The sequence below is a fragment of the Ursus maritimus genome, unplaced genomic scaffold (assembly GCF_017311325.1).
Source record: "Ursus maritimus isolate PB19 unplaced genomic scaffold, ASM1731132v1 scaffold_30, whole genome shotgun sequence".
NCBI lineage: Eukaryota > Metazoa > Chordata > Mammalia > Carnivora > Ursidae > Ursus > Ursus maritimus.
In genome coordinates this window covers 22,001,803-22,024,132 of record NW_024425564.1, presented here as the reverse complement: position 1 = coordinate 22,024,132, position 22,330 = coordinate 22,001,803, and the positions used below count along the sequence as shown (strand labels likewise).

General features: G+C 37.7%; 1 protein-coding gene across 1 annotated transcript in view; it reads left to right on the top strand.

Moving 5' to 3' along the window:
- Nucleotides 1-22,330, top strand: part of MAK (male germ cell associated kinase) — a 54,842-nt gene that overhangs the window by 12,334 nt on the left and 20,178 nt on the right. The window contains exons 2-9 of the mRNA XM_008692816.2: nucleotides 417-471; nucleotides 1,139-1,260; nucleotides 4,082-4,161; nucleotides 7,909-8,041; nucleotides 10,974-11,145; nucleotides 12,099-12,266; nucleotides 15,730-16,041; nucleotides 21,327-21,499. Of these exons, the coding sequence (XP_008691038.1) occupies nucleotides 417-471; nucleotides 1,139-1,260; nucleotides 4,082-4,161; nucleotides 7,909-8,041; nucleotides 10,974-11,145; nucleotides 12,099-12,266; nucleotides 15,730-16,041; nucleotides 21,327-21,499 (1,215 nt within the window). The remainder of the gene's footprint in view (nucleotides 1-416; nucleotides 472-1,138; nucleotides 1,261-4,081; nucleotides 4,162-7,908; nucleotides 8,042-10,973; nucleotides 11,146-12,098; nucleotides 12,267-15,729; nucleotides 16,042-21,326; nucleotides 21,500-22,330) is intronic.

Here is a 22,330-nt window from a genome sequence, read left to right as displayed (position 1 = left end):
GAAGTTGTCAGACTGAATTATATCACTAAATTTGCTACCAAAATTTGTGATTTTCTTCCCCTATCCACCTTAGTGTTTCATATTTATCTGTTAAGTTCCAGAAAGAGGAAATTCGGAAGGGGCCCTTTTAGAAAAGCACAATTAAACTGATCAGGGAAATATGAGAAGGCTGCCAGAAAGGAAGATTAATGGTAATCCTTTCACCATTGTGTTTAAAAGCAGAATTTCAGATATAACATAATCGTGAACCAGTACCAAACAGCCTTGAAATATACAGAAGGGAGGTGACTTCCTTTTAAGCAGGGAGAGATCACAGCTTATCCGAAGTGAATATACTAGAGTAAGAAAGCCAACAGCGTAATTTGTGTTTCAAATCCTCTGTCCCTGTAAACTAAACATTTCTTGTTTGATTTCAGAATGAAGAGAAAGTTCTATTCCTGGGATGAATGTATGAACTTGAGAGAAGTTAAGGTAAAATTCTACACATGAAAAGAACCCAAGGAGGCCTTCACTCTGCTTCACCCTGTCTCATTTCTGAGAATGGTAGCTAAAGGGATTGTTCTTTGTGGGAAGCATTCAAAGATAATTATATTTCTTATATTTTTTATCTTCCTAAGTAAAGTAATTTCTCATCTGAATGTCAGTGGAGAACAGAAAAAAACTATACCCTCATATTTGAATGTATACTCCCACTTTTAAAAGAATGCTTTAATTCATGTTATCAAAGGAAAAACATCTTTTAATTATTACATACCTTTTCTTTCTATTTTATGCTGTATGACTTGTATAAATCTTTGGATACCTTTGTATAGAACTTCACGTAGTTAAGTCAGAAAAAACTTAGGCCTATTGAATAGACTGAGAAAAAAAGTGACAGATTGAAATGTTTGGTAGGTATTATTGACTTGGTTTATTTTTGTACTTACATTCATTACTTAAAACAATTACTGCTTACTTTAAATTGGTGTTCTAAGATGTTCTTAATCATGTAAAATATTATAAACATTAAAACTTCATTTATTCATGAATTCAGAAGAAATGGAAGAACACTTAAGGTAATTATCATAAAGACTGATGAGATTTTGACAAATTCTATAACTTTGCTTTAAGAATTTTAATGCTTATTTGCTGTTTACAGTCTCTGAAGAAACTTAATCATGCCAATGTGATTAAACTAAAAGAAGTTATCAGAGAAAATGACCATCTCTATTTTATATTTGAATATATGAAAGAAAACCTCTATCAATTAATGAAAGACAGGTATGTCTTTATTCTATAAAAACTATAATGTTTTCCTTATTTTCTCCTCTAGGAGTTCTTTGGATCCCTTCAATGTCACACTTTACAGTGTACAGATTTATCACTCCAAAAGGTGGATCTAAATTAATTAGCTGTTACCTTTATAACCTTGAAGAAGAACCAGACATAGTCACCATTTTTTTCTGATGTAAACACACACACTATCTATCTATACTTTTTGAAACAAAATCTATCTATAGTTTGGCTTATTTGTTTGTTTTTTAAGTAGGCCCCACACCCAGCGGAGCCCAACATGGGGCTTGAACTCATGACCCTGAGGTCAAGAGCTGAGCTGAGATCAAGAGTCGGACCCTTAACCGACTGAGTCACACAGGTGCCCCCGAAATCTTTCTATAGTATTAAAACTAATAAAGCTGGACTAGAACAAAATTGAGATTACCTTCATTGCTCTCGCAAGCATATTGTGAAAGGTGAATAAAAAAAGGGAGGAAAGAATGAGGTGCAGGTTTCATGAACAGATCTAATAAGTTCATTCACTGGAAAGTTTAAGTGAATGATAAAACTTAATCTGTTACCAATCCCAAAGAAATATTTTCATTTTAAACCCATGAACAGAATCTCTCTTAGGAGAGCTGCAGTCATCTGCCTTGAGCTTGGGAAGGTTAATATTTTGGTGGTAGCTGTCGGTCACATGTGGGAGATTAATGTCCATTTTACCTGCTTTAAAGCCAGAGTTGTTCAACAAAAGATCTTAAAATATTTTAGAAATAAATTTCCCAGTGGAATGATGAGTGCTATCTATATTTCTTTCATACACACATACACACTCAAGGTAATCCTTAGGGATGGTGAGTGAATTTTTCTTTAATCATATTTTTCCTTCTTTCAAAAAATACCTATTGAGTGCCTATTAGGTTCCACAGGCTGATATCATTATAACATTAATAGCAGTTAAAATAAAAGCAAAGAAAATTTCTACCCCTCAAATCAGTGTTTATTTTTCTAGAGTTCTTTCTAGCCCTTGGATCCAGCCATGCCTGTTTTTATGTAGTTGCAATTTTAGTGGTGATCATTTTTTTATTTAATTGATTCACTCATAAGAATTCTGCTGACATATCATCTTCACAGTTACTATAGTTATTATGTTCTGTTAAATGACTATAGCATGTTTCACTTATCTTATTTGAGGTTAAGTGGTATTTTTACACTTTGTTTTTGGTAGCTTAACTTCCTGATCATTGTTTTGAGGATGAAGATTAATTTAAAAGTCTTTTTTATTCAAATAAACTTTTTTTCTATTTTAACTGAAGGCCAATATACATAAACCTTTGCTCCAATCCTATAACTGTACCTTTAATTTATAGCATTCTTTTTATAAATTTAAATTGTTGGCAAGGATAAAAATATTTCATTTCTTTTAAAATTATAGTTTATGAAAATGAGTTTTTAAAATATTTCAATAATATGTGATCAGTACTATTTTCAAACTTGATGTAAGACCAGTGTTTATCTTTCTTTGTCTGTTGTGTGTTCTCAGCCCATTTGGTGGGATATTTTACTTTTGTTTCTTTTTTTTAAGATTTTTTAAAAATTTATTTGACAGAAAGAGAGAGAGAGATTGCACAACCAGTGGGAGCGGCAGGCAGAGGGAGAGGGAGAAGCAGGCTGCCCCGCAGAGCAGGGAGCCCAATGTGGGCTCCATCCCAGGACTCTAGGATCATATCCTGAGCCGAAGGCAGTCGCTTAACCAACTGAGCCACCCAGGCGCCCTTGGTGGGATATTTTAAAACATTACATAAGCATATAATATAGTTAACAATATTCAAAAATTAGTCATCTTCTACATGCTGAGAACATTCTGAATAAACACCCTAATCTAATCAATCATGTTATAATAAAGATGCTTGAAAATGTTGAAATTATGATGAGCTTTTGAAGTTTAAAATGATTACTTCCAAAACAGTATGGTTTCAGAGTCAAAGGATTAATTCAGGGTCAAAAAATTAATGTGTTGGTCACATTAATTTGTGGCATGTTAGCAATTAATGTTGTCTTAATTGAGTCCTTATTAGGATCTTACTTTAGACTTTATGTAAATTCCATATAAAGCCACTCTGTCCAGTACAGTAGGTACTAGTCACATGGGACTCTTGAAGTCTTAAAAATGTGGCTAGTCTGGATTAAGATGTGCTTTAAATGTAAAATAAAAATACACACCAAACTTCGAAAGCGTGGTACAAAAGAGTAAATTCATTAATAATTTTTATATTGATCACATCTTGAAATAATATCTGGCATATATTAAATAAAATATATTGCTAAAAACTAATTTCCCATGTTTCATTTGCTTTTCTAATGTGGCTACTAGAAAAAATTTAAATACACATGTGGTTCTCATTTGTGCCTCTTACTGTATTTCCATTGGATGGTACCAGCAGACAACACAGAACTGAAGCAGTTTTGCCCCTAACACTCTTAAAGCCTACACGATACAGATTTGCACACGTGGCTTGTCTGATAGTTATCAGTTTGTCAATTTACTTTACAGTTTGTCAGGATGGTTTAAAATGTAGCCCTTGAATATTTGTGCAATACATTCATTATTGGATTTGAGTTTTTACCAAACATCACAACAGACAAAAAATTCTAATTGTCACGTTTTAAATGTATAACCTTTAACAACTATAAAGCTATAAGTCACACCTTTGACCACTGTCATGAAGCCAACAGGGGCTCCAAGGGACGAGGAATATCTGCCCTCTTGTTTTGGTTGGTTGGTTAACAGAACTACATGACTGTTTATCTGTTCCTGTCTCCACAGAAACAAGCTGTTCCCTGAGTCGGTCATCAGAAATATTATGTATCAAATATTGCAGGGGCTGGCATTTATCCATAAACATGGTAGGTTTAAATTTCCTTTCCCCACGTCTTTAGATTACTGTTAAGGTCATGCACAGGAATTATATTATAAGCGGTTAAATAATGTTATATTGAATAACTATAAATTTGGAATATGGGGCTGCACACACTGACATTTTTATTTTAAAAACTTAGAATTTCTATAATGCTATACAGCACAGAATTTCTGTAATCTATAACTATCTTTCTCTATAGCAGAATTTGTTAACACTTCGATCATCAGTCTTTACTCCCAGTTATTATACACCCATCCTACAACCTCATTCCCCGATTTTACCATGGAAATGAAAACAAAACAGACAAAAATGCCCTTCTTTTGGAAAAGACTGGAATGCTTTGATCACCTGACCACTTATTCACATTTAAAGAATTTAAGTGTGGTATTTTATAGTTTTCTTAGTATTTACATTTAGTTGTTTCTACTCTTTGAGTGAAATTAAAGAAAGTGCTTATTCCTCTTTTTATGAATTTCTTATTTATGTGATCTTTATTTATAGTTTTTTATGTATCTATCAAACCAAAATAATTTGTCCAACAAGTTAACGTGATTATTATGAAAATGTTTGGCAAACATTTGTTCAGAATCCCAAAATGCGGAGATACTAAACTGGAAGAGTGTGTCAGACCACTGCTGCATTAGGAACACAGGCATTCGAGAATCCGCGCCGTTAGCGTCCTTTCATGTTTCATCCCATATTTCATATTGTCTCCTTTTACCTCTAACTGTTACAGGAATTAATCTATTTTCTAAAAATGCTATTTATCGTTTATTCCATATAAGCATTGTCAGAACATTCCTGAATCCCACTTTTTTGTCCTTTAAAAGTCTAAAGCCTAATTAAGGAGGGCACAAGATGTGATGAGCACTGGGTGTTACACACAACTGATAAATTATTGAACTCTACCCCTGAAACTAATGATATACTATAGGTTGGCTAATTGAATTTAAACTAAAAAAAAATAAAAAGAAGGAAGAAGTTAGTTAAAAATAAAAAGTCTAAAGCCTATGATAACGTACTATAATCCATTGATAAAAGTCATTTATTAATTACATGGAAACAAAGGATATAAGTTATTTTAAATGTTCATAATGGATTTCCAATCTTCAACCCATGTTTAAACACTGGCCAGCATGGTAACTCGTGATATTTGCCTGAGTTAATTTATGCCAGTAGAAACAAGTGTGGTGTGGAAAATTCAAAAGCATTATGCATTATTTGATTTTTGGAAACAGCTTTGTGATTTATTGATGTTTTTTAGGCTAGTAATAAAACTGGTTTTGATTCCTTGGGTATATATGAACTACCAGCAACTTCAGAGCATAAGTGGTTGAAGGAAGAAGTTAGCTTGGGGGTTAAAAATTGCTGCTACAACTAAATAATACGAATAATGTACAGTTGGTTATACAGCTGACGACACGGTGATTTGGGACACCAGACTCCAAGAACAATAGACATTTTTACAAATGCTACATTATTCTTGCTATAGTGGATAAGATCTTAGATGTAATGTTTTGAGTAAATACTTTTGAAATAGTACCTGTCAAAAAAACAAAACTAATATTTTAGTTAAGATAGGACCAAGTTACCGATATATTTATATTAGTGAGAATGGGGAAAACCTCAACTGTACAAATATGCAGTTGGTTTCATTCTGTACAGTTTTATGGATTATGTCACTTTACTCACCACCACGTGTTCTCCTGTTCCTGTCTTCATGTTACAAAAGTGCAGTGTATCTATCTCCCTTGAAAGTTCGTGAAATGGATCTCAACAAGTTTGAGTATGAAGTTCCCAATAAACTGAGTACAAAACTATTGTAGATTCACAAACGTAGAGCCCACACCGACTTAGAAGGAATCAAAAAGCTTAGGTTTAAAATTTGGCTTAAAAAGTTTAGGCTACAGCTATGTGAAAACCCCCACGATGATCACCCACAACAGATGACCAGGCCCCTTTGGATTCTCCCACCTCGCAAGGTCATTAGAAGACAGGCCATCTGTGTACAGCCAGTGAGCCTTAGAACCCCCTTAGAAATGTACGAGGAGGTATTTGCAAATGACACTACAGATAAAGGACTGGTATCCAAGATCTACAAAGAACTTCTCAAACTCAATACACGAGAAACAAATAAACAAATCAAAAAATGGGCAGAAGATATGAACAGACACTTTTCCAATGAAGACATACAAATGGCTAACAGACACATGAAAAAATGTTCAAAATCATTAGCCATCAAGGAAATTCAAATCAAAACCACACTGAGATACCACCTTACGCCAGTTAGAATGGCAAAAATAGACAAGGCAAGAAACAACAATTGTTGGAGAGGATGTGGAGAAAGGGGATCCCTCCTACATTGTTGGTGGGAATGCAAGTTGGTACAGCCACTCTGGAAAACAGTGTGGAGGTCCCTTAAAAAGTTAAAAATTGAGCTACCCTATGATCCAGCCATTGCACTACTGGGTATTTACTCCAAAGATACAGACGTAGTGAAGAGAAGGGCCATATGCACCCCAATGTTCATAGCAGCAATGTCCACAATAGCTAAATCGTGGAAGGAGCCGAGATGCCCTTCAACAGATGACTGGATTAAGAAGTTGTGGTCCATATATACAATGGAATATTACTCAGCTATCAGAAAGAACGAATTCTCAACATTTGCTGCAACATGGACGGCACTGGAGGAGATAATGCTAAGTGAAATAAGTCAAGCAGAGAAAGACAACTATCATATGATTTCTCTCATCTATGGAACATAAGAACTAGGATGATCAGTAGGGGAAGAAAGGGATAAAGAAAGGGGGGGTAATCAGAAGGGGGAATGAAACATGAGAGACTATGGACTATGAGAAACAAACTGAGGACTTCAGAGGGGAGGGGGGTGGGGGAATGGGATAGACCGGTGATGGGTAGTAAGGAGGGCACGTATTGCATGGTGCACTGGGTGTTATACACAACTAATGAATCATCGAGCCTTACATCGGAAACCGGGGATGTACTGTATGGTGACTAACATAATATAATAAAAAATCATTAAAAAAAAAAAAAAAGAAAGAAATGTACGAGGAGGGCTTTCATGTTCTTCTTCTTGCTGGCTTTTCTGCCTCATATTCACTGACCTGCCTTTCAGCTTCAGTAACCACTTACGTTACATACTGAATTGGTAAGTAACCATAATAATTATTGGGTTTTTCAATAAAGCAGCTACCAGGGGAGAACTGGGCTGTTAAATAAAATAATTGTACATTAAAGAATTGGGTAAAATGTGTGGAGTTCCATTTTTGTTTAACGGACTTTTCAAATAAGTGACATAAGCCTGATTATGCAGCTTTGCTCAGGCTTTAATTAGGCTCCTTCTCTCTGGGCCTCTACCTCCTCATTTACTACACAATAGTGACCATAATGCCTTCTTAAAGCTGTTGTGTAAATTAATGGAGATAATCATAACGTGGCAGTATCTAGCCCAGTGCTTGAACTTACTGAATTCACAAACAGAAATATGTGTTAAATAGGTATATTTAATGACCTCATATACTGTGTGAACTTTCTCACCAAATTATTTTGAAAGCAGGGTCCCCACCTCCATCATTTGTTGGACAGTAAATATGTTTTACCCCTAAGTTCACATTCCTAATTACGACAGAAAGGCTTGGTTATATTTTGTTGAGAAGTCAAATGTGTATAAACATAATGATCAATTATTGTTTTTCCTCTCTATATTACCAAGGTTTTTTTCATAGGGATATGAAACCAGAAAACTTGCTTTGTATGGGTCCAGAACTTGTGAAAATTGCTGATTTTGGACTTGCAAGAGAATTAAGATCACAGCCACCATATACTGATTATGTGTCTACCAGATGGTGAGTACTGTTATGCAACTCCGTAGAGGTAGACGTAGGTCTATGTTGAAGTTTTACTACAGTGGATCATTATATAGCTTTCTGGAGGTTCCATATTGAGTATTTAAAACAAAATATAGAACTGAATTTTGCGTTCGGTGGAGACAGAAGGATTGGGTCATGATTATTCTGAAGGAAAGGGTATTTCATTCATTTGTTCATTCATTCAACAAACATTTATGGAAACCTGCTATGTACTAGATACTATTTCAGGCATGGGGAACACAGAAGTGAACGAAACATAACATCCTGTATACAGATAAGCAAGTTAAAAACATCATGAGTTACCAACAGAAAGACATACACGTGTTCATCGAAAGACATGTAATAGTCCCAAACTGCAAACTACCCAAATGTCCATTACATGCCGCATAATATATTCACCCAGTGGGAGGCTTTACAGCAATGAGAACAAAGGTCTACAACTACACACAACAATACGACCAAGTCTCACAGATATAATGCTGAGAGCAAGAGGCCAAACAGAAAAAAAGTACATATGGTATGATTCCATTTCTACAAAGTACAAAAATAGAGAAAACGAATCTCTGCTGTTAGAAGTCAGGGTAGCAGTTACTTGACTAGTGACTGCAAGAGTGCAAGAGAGGGGCCTCCTGGGATGCTGATAACACCCAGTTTCTTGATCTTGGTGCTGGGTCAATGGTTATATTCTGTTTATGACAACTTTTCAAGCTGTCCTCATATGATATGTGCATTTTTCTGCATGTGTATTACATTCCAATAAAAACAAGAATATTTATATATCAGGTGGTGATACATTATTATGGAGAAAAATAAAATATGGAAAGGGACAGAAACTAGGGGGATTAGGGGAGGAAAAGGGCATGCTGATATTTTAAATAGAGGGTCTTGCTGAGAAGGAGATGCCAAGGCAAGAAGGAGCTTTCAGGCAGAGAAAATGCTGAGTGTAGAGGTCTTGAGACAGGAAAGCCATGTGTGAATTCTGCAGAGAGCAGGATGAAGCAGGAGGGCTGTAGTAGGAAATGGGGCTGGAGAGTTTATGGAGTGGCCAGAGCGCATCGGTCCTTACAGGTCATCCTTACAGGTCATCGTAAGGACTGGTGGCTTGTTAATCTGAGTGAACTGGGGAGCCCCTGGAGGATGTTGAGAAGAGGTGCGATGTGATCCGCCAGGTCTTAAAAGTATCACTCTCACTGCTATGTTAAAAATAGATTTTAGAAGAGCAAGGGAAGAAGTAGGGAGACCAGGTAGCAGGCTGTTAAATAATTCTGGCAGGAAATGACAGTGACTTGATCTGGCGGCCATGGAGGTGGTATTTTTAAAGTAGAGCAGCCATGATTTCCTGATGAACCAGATGTGGGGTATAAGATAAAGGAGGCAAAGATTCTATGGGGATTTTTGTCTTGTTTTGTTTCTTGAGCAACTAGAAGGATGGTGTCCAGACTAACTGAGATGGGAAATACTGGGGAGTTTTAGGGGGAAAGAAGCACATTTCCAGTTTTGGTTGAGTATCTATTTTCAACTGGGTAAATTTAGATGCTATAAATGAAATTGAGAAGACTTGTTTTCAACATCTAAACTTGGCAAGACATTCACAACTATTAATTTTATCTCATAAAAAATCAAAACATAGTAACAAGTATTGGCAAGGACATGGAGAAACTGGATTCATCATACATTGCTGGGGTGAATGTAAAATGGCACAGAAGAGTCAACAGTTCCTCAGTTGGTTAAACATACAGTTACCATGGGATCCCGCAATTCCACACCTTGGTATATACACCCCAGAGAAAGGAAAGCACACATCCACACAAAAACTTGTATATGAATGTTCAGAACAGCATTACTTAAAATAGCCAAAAACTGGAAACAACCCAAATGCCCATCCACTGATGAATGGATAACTAAAGTGTGCCATATAATGGAATATTATTTGGCAGTAAAAAGAATGAAGTACTGAGAGGTGCTACAACTTGTTTAAACCTGTAGACATGTTAAGTGAAAGAAGCCAGTCCACGAGGACTGGATAGAATATAGTTCCACTGGTATGAAGTACACACAATTGGCAAATCTCTACAGACAGAAAGCAGACTAGCGCTGGGGATACAGGGATATTGGAGAGGTGTGATGTTTCTTTTTGGGGCAATGAAAATGTTCAAAATTGACTGGGATAATGGATTACACACTCCATGAATATACTTAAAGCCGCTGAGTCATACACTTTTAAATGGATGAGTTGTATGTTATTCGAATTATATCTCAATAAACCTGTCAAAGAAAGGTACTCAGAAGCAAAAAGACAGTACTATGAAATATTTGGGCTGATAAATCTACACATTTCAATGTGAAAAAAAAGTTAGAATTGAGACTACTTTCCAGGTACCTTTGCTCTCATAAATAGGGTATTTTTCTCCCTTAAAGATATCGTCAGTTGGAGGAACTGAGTCCACTGAAGGAATCAGCACTTTCAATCTGATAAGTAAAAAGAAGAAGAAAACCCCACTACTTAGGGATAATCTTTGTTAATTTTGTTTTCTATCCTTCATATAAATATATCATGGATATAATGCTTTGTAAAATTATACAACTCTTCTCCTTCAGAATATCTCTGCTGCCGTTCAGAGCTCCCCCAACCCTGTCTTATAGTACTTAATTTCCATATTTATCCATTTGAGTTCCTAACTTAGGCCACTTGGACATTTCATGTATATGTGCCTCGAGTTCCACCATGTGTGGTCAGGGAAAATGTGTTATGTCCGACTGAGCCCCAGTATGCTGTACAAATGCCGGACACATAGAAGGCACTTAATACTGGTTCCTTGATTGAAATGCATGACCGAAGCCCACCCCCTCTCCATCTTTCCAACTCCAACCAAAACGGCCTGTTTTGTTTTGTTTTCTATTTTCATAGGTATCGTGCCCCTGAAGTTTTATTAAGATCTTCAGTTTATAGCTCTCCCATTGATGTGTGGGCTGTTGGGAGCATAATGGCTGAACTATATACATTAAGACCACTTTTCCCAGGGACAAGTGAGGTCGATGAAATCTTTAAAATTTGCCAAGTTTTAGGGACTCCCAAAAAAGTGAGTACTCTTGTCCTGAAGTTGTTATAACTTTTGATTATTTATAACTTTTACCTAGCTCTCTGATATTTTCATTTTCAAATAGGCTTATGCTTTAAAGGTTATTTTTCTCATCTTTTTTTTTTTTTTAATTGAGTGGGATGAGAAGCCAGAATCCCCACAAGACTGGAGAAAAAAGGGTTCTTGCCTTTAAGAACTTATAGGGAACATTATATTTAGAATTCTGTATATTTAACTTTGGGTTGATGACCAGCTGATGACCTCATAGCCATCTTTGCTTATATTCTCTTTCCCACTATGCTCTATGAACGTTTATTGGCATCAGCTCTTGAATCCCAGATATCCTGGACCATTTCCTCTTAACCTTTTCTTGTTTCCTTTTATATACGTCTGCCATGGATATTTGATTTCTTGAGCTGAGTGCTTCTTAATTAACTACTGGCCAGACCTTACTTTCTGATACGTACTTAATAAGTACGTGTAATTACATCCTAATTATATTAGTATGTGCCTTGTAGTTAAAATAGTTATGAAAGCTTTAACGTAATTTGTTATTTCCTAGCTACATGCAGTTTTCAGCACTGGCTGCAATGTCTAACAGAATGAGGGTCTTTGTAATAACCAGCTGCTTTGTATACCACTCGTGCTTATTTAATCAAAGTCACCTGGGGTATCATCATCAAGATCCGATAACTGCACAAGAGTTTAATATTTTGAAATTCATAAAAGTGCTTTCTCATTTTCCCCTAACTCTCAGTTCAATATTCTTTCTATACTATTTATAGCACTGAGTTGTAGATGTGGTCTGGTATTTCATTCTCTGTTTATATGAATCAACACTAAAATTTTCACCACCAGTGATTTTTATATTGTACCTATGTTTTCAAATTGATGACTAAAAACCATTTTCTTTTTGCTCTCCTGTCCCACCCACTTATATATTCCTGAAACAGAGTGACTGGCCAGAAGGGTACCAGCTTGCATCCTCTATGAACTTCCGTTTTCCCCAGTGTGTCCCTATAAATTTAAAAACTCTTATTCCCAATGCCAGTAATGAAGCTATTCAGCTTATGACTGAAATGTTGAACTGGGATCCAAAGAAGCGACCAACAGCAAGTCAGGTAAGATGAATCCCCCTGGTACAGTGGGTTTTTGTTTTTTTCGGTTTTTTTTTTTTGTTTGTTTGTTTGTTTGTTTGCTTTTGAGATTTTACAATACCAGGAATTTTTTCATTTAAAGCAAGTCTGTTCTCAACCAGCGTTTTACCAGCCTGTAACTAAGCCTGAAAGCGTGGGCATCCAATATATAATAAACTCATTTCTAGGCCTATAACATCCCTGGGAGAATTGAGAAAACAGCTGCTCCAATGGTTTTCTGTGTCTTGTGGTTCCAATGAGGTTGAGGCTGAAAGGAATTAATTTCTGTAATGATAAAAATTCAGGCATGTGATGGCTAATTAGGAAGAAACTTGTCACTGGTACTAAAAGGTTATCTCTTTAGTTGTGCAACATAGGAGACTTTCTATGCTCTCCTGTGATTTAGAGGTGGGGTCTTGTTCACTCTACGCAAAGGTATCACGCCTCCGTAGGACTGCAGTATTGTTCACTCTCCAGCTCCCACAAGAGGCCAGCAGGTGGCACCCTCGCTCAGCTCCTTCGTGACCAGCCCTTAGACATCTACAGATACTCAAGTCTCAGTCTTCAAAATGCCATGGCTGTCTTTGCAAAGGGCTTAGATGGAAAAAATGATAATAAGCTTTCTTGTATTCTTATTGTTATTTAAATATAAATTCAGCATTAAAAGCACCAAAAAATATTTGGCTTTTTAAAAATTTAACTTGAGAAATTTTTCTGAAAGTGAAGTGGAAGAACAAATGGGAAAGAATAGGCAAGACAGGTTTGAACAAGACTAAGTAATTGGAGGACAGTGGTAGGGGCAAACAGCTTGCCCAATCAAATATTAAAATAATCTGTAAAGTGAGAGGATTACAACAGTGAAGGGACTAGCATAAGAACCGACAGAGAGCCCGACTTGCAGAAGATGTAAGTCAGCAGTGGGTAAACATGGCATCACAAATTGGGGGGAGGGGGACTGTCACTGGCACAATTAGTTAATTCTCAGGAAAAATGTAAATTTAGGTTATTTCTTATCATACTTTTCAAGTAAATCACAGAAAGTTTAAATAATAAGGACAAACTAAACTATCAAGAACTAAAGAAAGTATAGGTGAGTATTTAATCTCAAGCTAAGAAACAGATGAGTATAAAAGTAGCAGAAGAAACCACAAAGGGAAAACTTGGATTTTTTTTTCATCATGATAAGTGCACTCCTCACGCCCCATTGCCTATTTCCCCCACACCCCTACCCACCTCCCCTCTGGTAACCATCAGTTGTTCTCTGTAGGGNNNNAAAACTCAGATTTGATCACATAAAAATTAAATTTTTTTCCCTTATAAAAATCTTAAGGTTGGAAGACAAACAGCAAGAATTCTTTTTAACAAATGAGACGGTGTTTTCTAATGTTTCTAAATACTTAATAACTTTTGTAATAAGAATATAATAAAGGTCTTTAACTCTTACCTAAAAAAAGATAAGTGGGCATAAGACATTTTTAAAAAATCAGAAAAAGAAATAAAAATTACCAAAAAATATTTTTTTAATGTGCAGCCATTGTTCATTATGGTAAAATGCAAAAACAACAACAAAGCAACAAAAAACAGCTGAAAGGCTATTTCTCTAAGTAATGGGAAATATTTTTGCAATGCAGTATATCAAGAACGTTGAAAACAATCCGAAAGCTGGATAAAGATTTATGCCCACAGATGTTCAAAGCTAATTAAAAACTGCCCATTGGAGGTATAGACCTAAGTGTTCCTAAGGGAACATTTGAAGTATATATATCCTTAATATAGACTACTTTGCCCCCATTAAAAATGGAATTTGTAAAATAAAGTAACCATTTTGGAGAATCCTTAAGCCCAAATGCTAAGTTTAAAAGTAGGCTAGAATATTATACATACAATATGATTTTATTTTAAATATATATATATATATATATTTTATATGACTAGAAAGAAGTACAAAAAAGCAAAACATCAAAATGTGAGCAACAGTTTTTTCCTGGTGTTGGCATTGGGGATTATTTTAATTTCTTCTTGAGAACTTTCCATACATCCTTATTCTATGCAATGATCAAATATTTCCCAAAGAAACAGGAAAAAACAAATTCTTTCTTAAAGACTCACCTCTTCTTGAAGGATGGTAGCTGATATCTTAAAGAGGAAAAATTGTTACAGATGAAGTTTTGAAATTGCAAATCACATTTATAAATGTTCTAGCTCCAAAATACAGTACATTTTTAATTTAGGCGTATTGACATACTAATTAATAGGACTTAATTAAGAAATTGAGTGCTTTCTGTGCGTCAGGTACTGATGTATTTAAATCGCCTATATTGCAGAGCTCCACTTAGCAATGTCCGTGTAATTAACACATGCGTCGGTTGTGGTAGGGGACATCGCAGAATACAAACACTTTCCTACCTCCTCAGACACACAAACACAAACTGCAGAACTGGGAACTTTCCTCCTTAATCCAGGCATATGATGACTGGTAAAGGGATCAGGAGCCACAGCTGAGCCGCACAGAAAGCTTCAGACATTCTCTAGACCAATTTTCATCAACCTTAGCACTCGTGACAGTTGGATCAGATGAGTCTTTGTTGTGAGGGCCATCCTGTTATTGTAGGCTGTTCAGCAGCATCCCTGGCAGCATGCCTAGATGCCAGTGGCACCTCCCACCCCCAAGTTGTGACTATAAAAAAAAATGTCTCCAGAGGGGACTAACTGCTCCTAGTGGAGAACCACTACTGTAGACTGTGTCACCAGACGGTCATCAGGGGCCCTCCCCTCAACCCCACCACCTCCACGCAGCAGCAGCAACTGACTGATCTAGTTACAACCCAAACAGTGATCATTTTTTATTATTTTTATATTGTCTTCCCATAAATATCTTCTCTTTGCTGGCATATTGCTATAATTAGCTCTAACACATATGCATTTATAATCTCCTTTCTTAGAATTTTTTTATTGCTAGTAGGTATGTAGCTATCCTTAGGCTAAGAGTAGCCCTGAATTTTATATAATATTCTAGTTAATCATTTAAAATGAACTACACAGAAAGTTTTCTTAACTCATTTCCTACTGGATGGATTCTAAACCATGATCAGTATCTAGCATTTTAGTCTGAATTGATCACATCAAATTTAGCCAATGTTATAAGCTAGATTTTGTTTTCATGTAGAATCTTTAAATACAACAAAGTTGCTTTGCCTGGACATTACATGTGAGTTTTACATTCTTCCTACTATGTTGTACCTTATTTTTTAAATGAAATTTATTTCCTAAATCATTATTTCCTGGTTATCTTCTTGAAGGTACCACATAAGGGGAAAACTGAATGCTTTCTAAGTCTTTGAAGTTCATCTAGGCTAGTGCTGTATGCCGAGCCCACTGCCAGTCAGTCGTTCATGCACAATAAATTTAGGTGTAACCTTTTCCACTTCTTATTTCCATGCTTTTGTAGGCATTGAAACACCCGTATTTTCAAGTTGGTCAAGTATTAGGCCCTTCCTCACATCATCTGGAATCGAAACAATCTTTAAATAAGCAGGTGCAACCACTAGAATCAAAGCCATCTATAGGTGATCTGGAATCGAAGCCTCTGCCGGACATAAATGATCAGAGTGTCAGACAGCCCCCGCCGAAAAACAGCCACCAGCCACTGCAGTCCATCCAGCCGCCACAGAATGTGAGTGTCCAGCCAGCGCCAAAGCAGCCGAATCAACAGAAACAGCCACAAACCCTGTTTCCAAGTATCGTCAGAAACCTGCCAACTGTAAGTAGCCCATAAACAACACTTCAGATGCGACAGTTCGGCTCAGTTAGGATTTTATTTTCTAGGCATTCCTAAAAATGTGGGGGAAGCTATAAAAGATTATTTATGTTAAAGTCCCTGCTTCCTCTGGCAGGAGTTTAGCAAGAGATAACCTAAAATTCGAATATGGTTTATAAAAAGAAAAACAGCCAAGATGAATGTAATAAAGTTTGGATGCTACAGACTTTAACAGTTATTTAGATGTGAAAGAACTCAAAGAATTTAATAGAATCTGGGACTCGAGAGCTGATCCTAAATCGTAAGGATTTTAACAGTAATTTTATACTATTTTTTAAATACTAAAGAACATGAACAGAATGGGTTTTTTAAGTATCAGGCATAGTCTAAGACTTTCTCTTCCTATTTCTTTTGTTAGGTTCAGGGAGCTCATCAGGGGCCAGAATAGCTCTCTCCTCAAGATGTGTACTCCCAAACGCATTTGCATTGTGGGCATTTTAAGGACCGAGAGATCTCAACGAATACTGTCTAATTCCTTATCTATTCCTGCCGTGCTTATATAAGCCAGCCCTGCTCCCAATAGCACTAATCCTATTCTACCATACTATTAATTACTTGGTTCTTACGTGTATTGTGTATTATCTCACTCTTCCTATAGAATGTAGGCTCCGTGAGATCAGGGATGTTTGTCTGTTTGTTTATCAGTACGGGCCCTGAACCCAGAATGGTGCCTGGCACATGGTTGAATTCTCAGTTTATTTGTTGAACAAATGAATTAATTGTCCATACTACATCTAGGAGTCTACATCATCTAGGGGCATTTCTTTTCTTTATTTTTTTATAAGATTTATTTATTTTAGAGGGAGAAAGAAAGCACATGAGCAGGAGGGGCAGTGGGAGAGAGAATCTCAAGCAGACTCCATGCTGAGTGTGGAGCCCAACACCGGGCTCAATTCCACAACCTTGAGATCACTACCCGAGCCGACACCAAGAGTTGGACACTTAACCAACTGCACCACCCAGGCGCCCCCTCTTTGGGACATTTCTGACTATTCGGAAGTTCTTGCTTATACTGAATTAAAATCTGGTTTTCTGTAGCTTTTTTTTTTTTTTTAAAGATTTTATTTATTTATTTATTTGAGAGAGAGAGAGCATGCAAGCATGAGGGAGAAGCAGAGCCTGATGCGGGATTCGATCCCAGGACCCTGAGATCATGACCTGAGCCAAAGGCAGCCGCTTAACTGACTGAGCCACCCAGGTGCCCCTTCTGTAGCTTTTAATAAAAGTGAATCACTCTTCGAGAAAAGCAGCCATTCAGATATTTTAAAATAGCCCCTATATCACCTGCCCTTTTCTCTAGGAGAAACATCCCTGGTTCCCTCCCACTCCACACATGACATCATTCACCAATGCCTGAGAGATCCCTGGTTCCTGTGTAGGAAGGAGCCTTTGAGTCCCCTCACCATCCTGCTTTCCATTTAGAATGAGGCTGCCAGAACCAGAGGCAAACCACGGGAAGGGAGTATAAACCACGTGAATCACCTCCAACATTCCAGAACCATATGTGCACTCATGCCACCAAAGATTACATTTTTGTTGTTTGGTTTTTTGTTTTTTTCTTGGAAGGCACATCAAATGTTGACTCATACTGAGAAGAAAAGAAAAGAAATGAATATTTATTGAATATCTACTAAGTGCCATGTACTTGTATGCATTCACTAGGTTAAAGTACCCTCATATCCTAGCCCTAAATTTTTAGGTAGCTAATAGGTTCCAGAGATGGGATTGAACATTCTGTCAACTAAAATTCCTAAGTCTGTTTTTCACAAGTGCTTTTGCTAAATCACGTATTCTTTACTTCTTTCTTGTGTATTTGATCTCTGGGATTCAAAAAATTGCAAGACCTTAGTTTTACCTCTCCAATTTCTTAAGTATTATTATCTGGTCAGTTTAACCGTTTTTGCCTAGCATGTCACTAACTATGCATTGCTTTAGCTGTTCATTTGCTTTTTTCCTCCCGCACCTTCATGATGAACAGAATGGCAGTGAGCCCTTGAGCAGGCCACCAGGACCCTCTTGTAGAACGCCACCGATCCACCGAGAGTACTCTTGGTCAGACTACTGAACAATGTACTTCGTCTGCTTGGGCCGCTATAACAAAATACCATAGACTGGGTGGCTTTTAGCCAGAAATTTATTTTCTAGGTGCTGGGAAGTCCAAGATCAGAGTATTAGCCAATTTGATTCCTAGTGAGGGCCTTCTTCCTGGTTTGTAGAAAGTGCCTTCTTGCTTTGCCCTCACATGGCAGAGAGAAAAAGCAAGCTCTCTGGAGTCTCTTTCATGAGGGCACTAATCCCATCATGAGGGTCTCATCCTCATGACCTCATCCAAACTCTAGTTACCTCCCAAAGGCCACTTGTCCAAATAGCATCACATTAGACTTGGGCGATAAATTTGAGGGGGGGGATGTACAAATTTCAACGTATAAATTTGGGGGGAAATAAACATTGAGTCTGTAATAGTACTGACCCACCTTTGTTGTCCTTTGTCACTTCACTGATAGCATCAAAGACTCTGTCACCGACTTTGTTGAAGGCCACAAAGACTACATGTATTCATTGTTTGCTTTTTATAAAAAATAGTGGCCTATATGATCTACCCACATCTTTCCCTCAGTGCTCAAAAACTTTGCCTTAAATAACTGATTTTAGAATCTTGGCCCTCATCCTATACCAAACGTATTAAAGTGGAGTTTGCAAAAATCCACCTTCTACTTCATAAACATTATTTATATTTGCCCCTTCCCAGTCTTCTCAGACACACAGGACAACTTGGTATAACTGTCGTTGCTCGGCCGCATACAGCACCAGCACCCTGCAAAACAACTCAACTGAAGTAAGAGGCTCAAACTCAGCTAAATATGACCTTTGATTAGCTCTACTTATCTGGGATCTTAGATTGTTTTATTCTCCTTAGTCTAGAGTTAATTTCCCGGCAAAGAAAACAATAGTATAATACAGGTTGGCAAACACCTTTTCTGTCCTCAGCCGTCACTAAGGCATCACGGGCTCCAAGCAATAGCATATCTATTCTTTAAACATCTTCTTGCCCCAAACATAGCTGTATTCGCTGACCTTGCTTCCAAATTCCCTGATTTTCAGTTACCTTTTGGATTTTTCAGTTTATGTGCCCCAAAACTGCCCCAGATAAATTTGAATAAAACCACTGTCTGGTCCAGGTCAGGTGGTCTTCCTCATTCCTTATTTTTATTAACAGAGCCACCATCCTGAAACAATCAGGCTGAAGCTTTTAAAGTCATCCCTGCCCTTCCTTGTCTGTATGCATTAGGATTACATTCTGTGACTTATGATGGAAACCTGACCACTGAGGCTCAAACAATAACGGGTTATTTTCTCACATAACAAGAAGTCAGGTAGTGGGCCAAACCAGGGCTGGTGCAGACTGTAGAAGGAACCAGACTGCTTCTGTCTCCCTGTTCTGCCATGCTTATTCCTGTGGCCACTCCTAGCTGCCACTCCTTTGGGGTTGCTTCTGCATTCTAGAAGAGGGAAGAGTGAAAGCCACTGGCATGCCAGGGGAGTCAAAAATAGCTCTCCTGGAAGTCCCTCCAGTAGACTTACACTGACAACTCATTAGCTAGATCATGTCACATGGCTACATATAGCTGAAGGAGGCTGGGAATTCAGGTATTTTAAGTAGGCATATTGCTGCACTGAACCAAATCTATTAGTAAGGAAGACGGGAAGAATGGCTACTATGTGGGCACCTAGCTGTGTGTACCACACTCTCCTCTGACCTGTTCAGGGAGAGGCAAAGCCCAGGCCTTTTATTCCTTGTTAAGAGCAAATGTATTCTTTTGTGAGCATTCCAGTATAACTGCAGAGGCTTCCTATCTGAAGAGCCTGGCCTTCTAGAATGTTGCCTTTATCTCACCACTTTTTAGCTCAAAGACATTCAGTGTTCTTCACTGCCCACAGGAGAACTGCAACTCGTTAGACAGACACAGGAGGCCTTCAAACTCTTTCATCAGCCTGTCTTTGCAACCCTGTCCTCTACTATTTCCAGCACCAACCATCTACTTTGATAAGCTAGGTCTACACTTTCTTCCTGGGAAATACTCTGGCACTTTTCTTTTTTTTTTTTTTCCTTTTTTTTTTCCCTTTTTTTTCTCTTTTTTTAAAGTAGGCTCCATGCCCAGTATGGAGCCGAACATGGGGCTTGAGCTCACGACCCTGAAATCAAGACCTGAACTGAGATCAAGAATCGGACGTTCACTGACTGAGCTACCCAGGTGCCCCTGGCCCTTTTCTATTAAAAAGTTGTACTCCTGGGGCGCCTGGGTGGCACAGCAGTTAAGCGTCTGCCTTCAGCTCAGGGCGTGATCCCAGCGTTATGGGATCAAGCCCCACATCAGGCTCCTCTGCTATGAGCCTGCTTCTTCCTCTCCCATTCCCCCTGCCTGTGTTCCCTCTCTCGCTGGCTGTCTCTATCTCTGTCAAATAAATAAATAAAACCTTTAAAAAAAAAAAAGTTGTACTCCTGTATGTTCTCTTCCAAACTCTGGTACAACGATAATAGTAATAACAACCATACCACCTAACTTTAATAACTTGTTATGTGTTAGGCCCTATCCTAAGGACTTTCAAGGTATTTTACTATTGCATTCAGAAACACTAATTAGAGGGGCGCCTGGGTATCACAGTCGTTAAAGCGTCTGCCTTCGGCTCAGGGCGTGATCCCGGCGTACTGGGATCGAGTCCCACATCGGGCTCCTCCGCTATGAGCCTGTTTCTTCCTCTCCCACTCCCCTGCTGTGTTCCCTCTCTCTCTGGCTGTCTCTATCTCTGTCAAATAAATAAATAAAATCTTAAAAAAAAAAAACACTAATTAGAGAAATACTGCATATCGCCATTTAAGGAGGAGGAAGCCAAGGCTTTGAGAAGTTAAGTCACTTGCCCAAAGAGACACAGTCACACATGACAGTTTTCCGAATTATAGATCATGAGGAGTCAATTCTGATCCTAAGTTTTCGAGTCTCACCCCAACCCAAATCCAGAGATCTCTCCTCCCTCTGAACTCCCTTCATATTTTTAGCATGTGCTACCTGTTTTTTGTTAATACTTTTCAATGTATATATATATGTATCTTCTTAACTATATGAAAGGCTCCTTGAGAATGGGTACTCTTAGTGGCAAATAGAATAGCTTGTGCGTAAAAGGCATTCAGCAAATGATTACAGATGATGATGACTGATTTTTCACCACAGAAGCCAAATGGCACACTGGGTCATAAAAGTGCTCGGAGACGTTGGGGTCAGACTGTGTTCAAGTCTGGAGATAGCTGGGAAGAGTTTGAGGACTGTGATCTTGGAGCCTCCCATTCCAAGAAGCCAAGCATGAGTGCATTCAAAGAAAAGAGGAAAAAAGATTCTCCATTTCGGTAAGATTTCACATTCCAGGAAAATATATTTTTATCATGCATCAACTTTATATTACTCATTACATATAAATGAATGAAGATGTTAAAAGACAATGAGTAGCTTACTATTGTTTTCTTCCACACACCGCAGATCTCTCTGCATACCTCTGGGAAGGTAAGATTCTTGACTTCTCACAGTAATGATTCTCTGTATTAATGGCTGAGTGTTGCATTGCATGTGTGTGTTGGGGGGGGCGGTTCTTGTGAAGTTTTTAGTGTGCCCTACTGAATTATGATCACCATCGTTCCCATTTGAAATCCGCATGCCTATTTGAAGAAAAGCGAAGCACAATCTACAAAGGTAATGGTTTCCTCTGATGGTGTTCAGATTCGCTAATTTGTTTGCTATTCTAACCTTTTTTGATCATTTCCTAAACTTTTTCTGGAAGTTTCATATCTCCGGCAGTCCTTTTCTTTTATAAGTCATCATTAGTGCACTATACAACTTTGAAGTGAGGGTGGGTTAAATTTTATAAACAAAAGTTTGGAAAAATATTGTCTTTTTTTTTCCCCCTCTTTGGAACAAAAGAGGGAGAAAAGTATTGGCAGGAGGCAGGGAGTTTTATCTAATAGTTATCTGGCATTTACTTTGGGGCACACATGTCTCTGAAGTACATGGAAGATTTTGTTAGGAGGTCTTCTGCTTGGATAATTCTTAGTCAATAGGTTTCCAGATCCTCAAGTTCCATAGGTACTCTTCCCGAAAGCACATGAACTTTAGAACAAACATGCTTAATCCCCCTCCTATTTTATGCCAGAAAGTCACACACCTCGCAGCATTTTCAAATCTGG